Raw genomic sequence first — 8,157 nt, 5'->3', positions numbered from 1 at the left:
GACATGACATACTGTCTGGCCAGAAGAATGAAAGGCCTTAAACAAGGCAAGTCAGACATAACATACTGTCTGGCCAGAAGAATGAAAGGCCTTAAACAAGGCAAGTCAGACATGACATACTGTCTGGCCAGAAGAATGACAGACCTTAAACAAGGCAAGTCAGACATAACATACTGTCTGGCCAGAAGAATGAAAGGCCTTAAACAAGGCAAGTCAGACATGACATACTGTCTGGCCAGAAGAATGACAGGCCTTAAACAAGGCAAGTCAAACATGACATACTGTCTGGCCAGAAGAATGACAGGCCTTAAACAAGGCAAGTCAGACATGACATACTGTCTGGCCAGAAGAATGACAGGCCTTAAACAAGGCAAGTCAGACATGACGCACACTGATCTCTTTCAACTGCCTCCTCTGATTTGATTTTAATTACGCACTTCCGAATAACCTAAACACATATCATGACCGAAATGAGTATTGGGCTGGGAATAAAGTACAGCCTGAAGACCCTGGTTGATGTGGGTTAGTGTGTGTTTGGTTATTGTAAGACACCAGAGCCCTAGACACCGGATCCCTAGACACCAGAGATCTAGACACCAGAGATCTAGACACCAGAGCTCGAGAAACCAGAGCCCTAGACACCAGAGCCCTAGACACCATAGACCTAGACACCAGAACCCTAGACACCAGAGCCCTAGACACCAGCGCCTTAGACACCAGAGATCTAGACCCCAGAGCTCAAGACACCAGAGCCCTAGACACCAGAGATCTAGACACCAGAGCCCTAGACACCAGAGCCATAGACACCAGAGCCCTAGACACCATAGACCTAGACACCAGAGCCCTAGACACCAGAGCCATAGACACCAGAGCCCTAGACACCAGAGATCTAGACACCAGAGCCCTAGACACCAGAGACCTAGACACTAGAGCCCTAGACACCAGAGATCTAGACACCAGAGCTCTAGACACCAGAGATCTAGACACCAGAGATCTAGACACCAGAGACATAGACACCAGAGCCCTAGACACCAGAGACCTAGACACCAGAGACAAAGACACCAGAGACCTAGACACCAGAGCCCTAGACACCAGAGATCTAGACACCAGAGCCCTAAACACCAGAGCCATAGACACCAGAGCCCCAGACACCCGAGATCTAGACACCAGAGCCCTAGACATCACAGCCCTAGACACCAGAGATCTAGACACCAGAGCCCTAGACACCAGAGCCCTAGACATCAGAGCCGTAGACACCAGAGCCCTAAACACCAAAGCCATAGACACCAGAGATCTAGACACCAGAATCCTAGACACCAGAGCCATAGACACCAGAGCCCTAGACACCATAGGCCTAGACACCAGAGCCCTAGACACCAGAGACCTAGACACCAGAGATCTAGACACCGGAGATCTAGACACCAGAGCCCTAGACACCAGAGCCCTAGACATCAGAGCCGTAGACACCAGAGCCCTAAACACCAAAGCCATAGACACCAGAGATCTAGACACCAGAGTCCTAGACACCAGAGCCATAGACACCAGAGATCTAGACACCAGAGCCCTAGACACCAGAGCCATAGACACCAGAGCCCTAGACACCAGAGCCCTAGACACCATAGACCTAGACACCAGAGCCCTAGACACCAGATATCTAGACACCAGAGCCATAGACACCAGAGCCCTAGACACCAGAGCCCTAGACACCAGAGACCTAGACACCAGAGCCCTAGACACCAGAGCCATAGACACCAGAGCCCTAGACACCAGAGCCCTAGACACCATAGACCTAGACACCAGGGCCCTAGACACCAGAGCCATAGACACCAGAGCTCTAGACACCAGAGATCTAGACACCAGAGCCATAGACACCATAGACCTAGACACCAGAGCACTAGACACCAGAGACCTAGACACTAGAGCAATAGACACCAGAGATCTAGACACCCGAGCTCTAGACACCAGAGATCTAGACACCAGAGACCTAGACACCAGAGACATAGACACCAGAGCCCTAGACAGCCTAGACACCAGAGCCCTAGACACCAGAGCCCTAGACACCAGAGCCCTAGACACCAGAGATCTAGACACCAGAGCCCTAAACACCAGAGCCATAGACACCAGAGCCCCAGACACCTGAGATCTAGACACCAGAGCCCTAGACATCACAGCCCTAGACACCAGAGATCTAGACACCAGAGCCCTAGACACCAGAGCCCTAGACATCAGAGCCGTAGACACCAGAGCCCTAAACGCCAAAGCCATAGACACCAGAGATCTAGACACCAGAATCCTAGACACCAGAGCCATAGACACCAGAGCCCTAGACACCATAGACCTAGACACCAGAGCCCTAGACACCAGAGACCTAGACACCAGAGATCTAGACACCGGAGATCTAGACACCAGAGCCCTAGACACCAGAGCCCTAGACATCAGAGCCGTAGACACCAGAGCCCTAAACACCAAAGCCATAGACACCAGAGATCTAGACACCAGAGTCCTAGACACCAGAGCCATAGACACCAGAGCCCTAGACACCAGAGATCTAGACACCAGAGATCTAGACACCAGAGATCTAGACACCAGAGCTCTAGACACCAGAGATCTAGACACCAGAGATCTAGACACCAGAGACCTAGACACCATAGCCCTAGACACCAGAGACCTAGACACCAGAGACATAGACACCAGAGCCATAGACACCAGAGCCCTAGACACCATAGACCTAGACACCAGAGCCCTAGACACCAGAGCCCTAGACACCAGCGCCATAGACACCAGAGATCTAGACACCAGAGCTCAAGACACCAGAGCCCTAGACACCAGAGATCTAGACACCAGAGCCCTAGACACCAGATACCTAGACACCAAAGCCCTAGACACCAGAGATCTAGACACCAGAGCCCTAAACACCAGAGCCCTAGACACCAGAGCCCTAGACACCATAGACCTAGACACCATAGATCTAGACACCAGAGCCCTAGACACCAGATATCTAGACACCAGAGCCATAGACACCAGAGCCCTAGACACCATAGACCTAGACACCAGAGCCCTAGACACCAGAGCCCTAGACACCAGAGCCCTAGACACCAGAGCCATAGACACCAGAGCCCTAGACACCAGAGCCCTAGACACCATAGACCTAGACACCAGGGCCCTAGACACCAGAGCCATAGACACCAGAGCCCTAGACACCAGAGATCTAGACACCAGAGCCATAGACACCATAGACCTAGACACCAGAGCCCTAGACACCAGAGACCTAGACACTAGAGCAACAGACACCAGAGATCTAGACACCAGAGATCTAGACACCAGAGACCTAGACACCATAGCCCTAGACACCAGAGACCTAGACACCAGAGACATAGACACCAGAGCCATAGACACCAGAGCCCTAGACACCATAGACCTAGACACCAGAGCCCTAGACACCAGAGCCATAGACACCAGCGCCATAGACACCAGAGATCTAGACACCAGAGCTCAAGACACCAGAGCCCTAGACACCAGAGATCTAGACACCAGAGCCCTAGACACCAGAGCCCTAGACACCATAGACCTAGACACCAGAGCCCTAGACACCAGAGCCCTAGACACCAGAGCCCTAGACACCAGAGCCCTAGACACCATAGACCTAGACACCAGGGCCCTAGACACCAGAGCCATAGACACCAGAGCCCTAGACACCAGAGATCTAGACACCAGAGCCATAGACACCATAGACCTAGACACCAGAGCCCTAGACACCAGAGACCTAGACACTAGAGCAATAGACACCAGAGATCTAGACACCCGAGCTCTAGACACCAGAGATCTAGACACCAGAGACCTAGACACCAGAGCCTTAGAGACCAGAGCCCTAAACACCAGAGCCATAGACACCAGAGCCCCAGACACCCGAGATCTAGACACCAGAGCCCTAGACATCACAGCCCTAGACACCAGAGATCTAGACACTAGAGCCCTAGACACCAGAGCCCTAGACATCAGAGCCGTAGACACCAGAGCCCTAAACACCAAAGCCATAGACACCAGAGATCTAGACACCAGAGTCCTAGACACCAGAGCCATAGACACCAGAGCCCTAGACACCATAGACCTAGACACCAGAGCCCTAGACACCAGAGACCTAGACACCAGAGATCTAGACACCAGAGATCTAGACACAAGAGCCCTAGACACCAGAGCCCTAGACATCAGAGCCGTAGACACCAGAGCCCTAAACACCAAAGCCATAGACACCAGAGATCTAGACACCAGAGTCCTAGACACCAGAGCCATAGACACCAGAGCCCTAGACACCATAGACCTAGACACCAGAGCCCTAGACACCAGAGACCTAGACACCAGAGATCTAGACACCAGAGATCTAGACACCAGAGCCCTAGACACCAGAGCCCTAGACATCAGAGCCGTAGACACCAGAGCCCTAAACACCAAAGCCATAGACACCAGAGATCTAGACACCAGAGATCTAGACACCAGAGCCCTAGACACCAGAGCCCCATAGACACCAGAGCCCTAAACACCAAAGCCACACTAGACATAGACACCAGAGCCTAGACACCAGAGCCCTAGACACCATAGACCCAGACACCAGAGCCCTTAGACACCAGAGCCCTAGACACCAGAGACCTAGACACCAGAGACACATAGATAGACACCAGAGCCCTAGACACCAGAGCCTTAGACACCAGAGACCTAGACACCAGAGACAGAGCCCTAGACACCAGAGACCTAGACACCAGAAAGCCCTAGACACTAGACACCAGAGATCTAGACACCAGAGCCCTAAACACCAGAGCCATAGACACCAGAGCCCCAGACACCAGAGATCTAGACACCAGAGTCCTAGACACCAGAGCCATAGACACCAGAGCCCTAGACACCATAGACCTAGACACCAGAGCCCTAGACACCAGAGCCCTAGACACCAGAGCCCTAGACATCAGAGCCGTAGACACCAGAGCCCTAAACACCAAAGCCATAGACACCAGAGATCTAGACACCAGAGTCCTAGACACCAGAGCCATAGACACCAGAGCCCTAGACACCATAGACCTAGACACCAGAGCCCTAGACACCAGAGCCTTAGACACCAGAGACCTAGACACCAGAGACATAGACACCAGAGCCCTAGACACCAGAGACCTAGACACCAGAGACCTAGACACCAGATACCTAGACACCAAAGCCCTAGACACCAGAGATCTAGACACCAGAGCCCTAAACACCAGAGCCATAGACACCAGAGCCCCAGACACCCGAGATCTAGACACCAGAGCCCTAGACACCAGAGCCCTAGACATCAGAGCCGTAGACACCAGAGCCCTAAACACCAAAGCCATAGACACCAGAGATCTAGACACCAGAGTCCTAGACACCAGAGCCATAGACACCAGAGCCCTAGACACCATAGACCTAGACACCAGAGCCCTAGACACCAGAGACCTAGACACCAGAGATCTAGACACCAGAGATCTAGACACCAGAGCTCTAGACACCAGAGATCTAGACACCAGAGATCTAGACACCAGAGACCTAGACACCATAGCCCTAGACACCAGAGACCTAGACACCAGAGACATAGACACCAGAGCCCTAGACACCAGAGACCTAGACACCAGAGACCTAGACACCAGAGCCCTAGACACCAGAGATCTAGACACCAGAGCCCTAAACACCAGAGCCATAGACACCAGAGCCATAGACACCAGAGCCCTAGACACCCGAGATCTAGACACCAGAGCCCTAGACACCAGAGCCCTAGACACCAGAGAGCTAGACACCAGAGCCCTAGACACCAGAGATCTAGACACCAGAGCCCTAGACACCAGAGCCCTAGACACCAGAGCCGTAGACATCAGAGCCCTAAACACCAAAGCCATAGACACCAGAGTCCTAGACACCAGAGCCATAGACACCAGAGCCCTAGACACCAGAGATCTAGACACCAGAGCCCAAGACACCAGAGACCTAGACACCAGAGCCCTAGACACCAGAGATCTAGACACCAGAGCCCTAAACACCAGAGCCATAGACACCAGAGCCCTAGACACCATAGACCTAGACACCAGAGCCCTAGACACCAGAGACCTAGACACCAGAAATCTAGACACCGGAGATCTAGACACCAGAGCCCTAGACACCAGAGCCCTAGACATCCGAGCCGTAGACACCAGAGCCCTAAACACCAAAGCCATAGACACCAGAGATCTAGACACCAGAGTCCTAGACACCAGAGCCATAGACACCAGAGCCCTAGACACCATAGACCTAGACACCAGAGCCCTAGACACCAGAGCCTTAGACACCAGAGACCTAGACACCAGAGACCTAGACACCATAGCCCTAGACACCAGAGACCTAGACACCAGAGACATAGACACCAGAGTCCTAGACACCAGGTGAAAGTTATGATCCCTTACTGATTTGAGACGATAGAAACATGCAGAGGGTGATTGGGTAGGACAAAATATGTAAATGCCTTTGAACAGGGTATGGATGTAGGTGCCAGGCGCACAGGTTTGAGTGTGACAAGAACTACAAAGCTGCTGGGTTTTTCTCACTCAACAGTTTTCCATGTATATCAAGAACGGTCCATCACCCAATGGACATCCAGCCAACTTGACACAACTGTGGGAAGCAATGGAGTCATCATGGCAAAAGGGTGTGCAACTTAATATTAGGAAGGTGTGTGTGTGTGTGTGTGTGTGTGTGTGTGTGTGTGTGTGTGTGTGTGTGTGTGTGTGTGTGTGTGTGTGTGTGTGTGTGTGTGTGTGTGTGTCGTGTGTGTGTGTGTGTGTGTGTGTGTGTGTGTGTGTGTCGGTGTGTAAGTGTTAGTGTGTGTGTGTGTGTATGTCCTACCTCCCAGCACGCTGCAGGTGATAGCCTCTGTGTGTTCAGCCAGTAGTTCAGCCTTATCCATGGCAGTCAGAGAGAGATAACTGGACATGTTCCTACTGAGCTCTTTGTTGCCTCTCTGCAGAAACCTCACTGCCACCGGCACTGCTAGAGCCATCACTGGGGGACGACTGTAGTTCTGTCGGAGGAGAAGAGAGACAGAGACTTCAAAAATATACTACGTGTACAACGCAAAATACCTATTTTCCACCATAGTTTGCAAATAAATTCATAAAAAATCCTACAATGTGATTGTCTGGATTTTTTTTTCTCATTTTGTCTGTCATAGTTGAAGTGTACCTATGATGAAAATTACAGGCCTCTCTCATCTTTTTAAGTGGGAGAACTTGCACAATTGGAGGCTGACTAAATACTTTTTTTGCCCCACTGTATTTCTCTCAGGTTACATTGACCCACAAATAATTTGAAAACAAATCAAACATTTCTAAACTCTCATATCTCCCAGCAGCAAGATGTGTGGCCCTCTCATATCTCCCAATCACAGCAGCAAGATGTGTGGCCCTCTCATATCTCCCAATCACAGCAGCAAGATGTGTGGCCCTCTCATATCTCCCAATCACAGCAGCAAGATGTGTGGCCCTCTCATATCTCCCAATCACAGCAGCAAGATGTGTGGCCCTCTCATATCTCCCAATCACAGCAGCAAGATGCGTGGCCCTCTCATATCTCCCAATCACAGCAGCAAGATGTGTGGCCCTCTCATATCTCCCAATCACAGCAGCAAGATGTGTGGCCCTCTCATATCTCCCAATCACAGCAGCAAGATGTGTGGCCCTCTCATATCTCCCAATCACAGCAGCAAGATGTGTGGCCCTCTCATATCTCCCAATCACAGCAGCAAGATGTGTGGCCCTCTCATATCTCCCAATCACAGCAGCAAGATGTGTGGCCCTCTCATATCTCCCAATCACAGCAGCAAGATGTGTGGCCCTCTCATATCTCCCAATCACAGCAGCAAGATGTGTGGCCCTCTCATATCTCCCAATCACAGCAGCAAGATGTGTGGCCCTCTCATATCTCCCAATCACAGCAGCAAGATGTGAAATGGCCCTCTCATATCTCCCAATCACAGCAGCAAGATGTTTCCCTGTTCATATCTCCCAATCACAGCAGCAAGATGTGTGGCCCTCTCATCTCCCAATCAGCCAATAAAGCAATCCAGCAGAATGTGTGGCCCTCTCATATCTCCCAATCACAGCAGCAAGATGTGTGGCCCTCTCATAT

General features: G+C 51.4%; 1 protein-coding gene across 1 annotated transcript in view; it reads right to left on the bottom strand.

The window, feature by feature from the left end:
* The window catches only part of LOC115127223 (ventricular zone-expressed PH domain-containing protein-like), a 295,573-nt gene that overhangs the window by 245,564 nt on the left and 41,852 nt on the right, over positions 1-8,157 (bottom strand). Inside the window, exon 5 of the mRNA XM_065000549.1 lies at positions 6,877-7,051. Within this exon, the coding sequence (XP_064856621.1) occupies positions 6,877-7,051 (175 nt within the window). The remainder of the gene's footprint in view (positions 1-6,876; positions 7,052-8,157) is intronic.

The sequence above is a fragment of the Oncorhynchus nerka genome, linkage group LG14 (assembly GCF_034236695.1).
Source record: "Oncorhynchus nerka isolate Pitt River linkage group LG14, Oner_Uvic_2.0, whole genome shotgun sequence".
Lineage (NCBI taxonomy): Eukaryota > Metazoa > Chordata > Actinopteri > Salmoniformes > Salmonidae > Oncorhynchus > Oncorhynchus nerka.
This window is presented reverse-complemented; position numbering and strand designations above follow the sequence as displayed.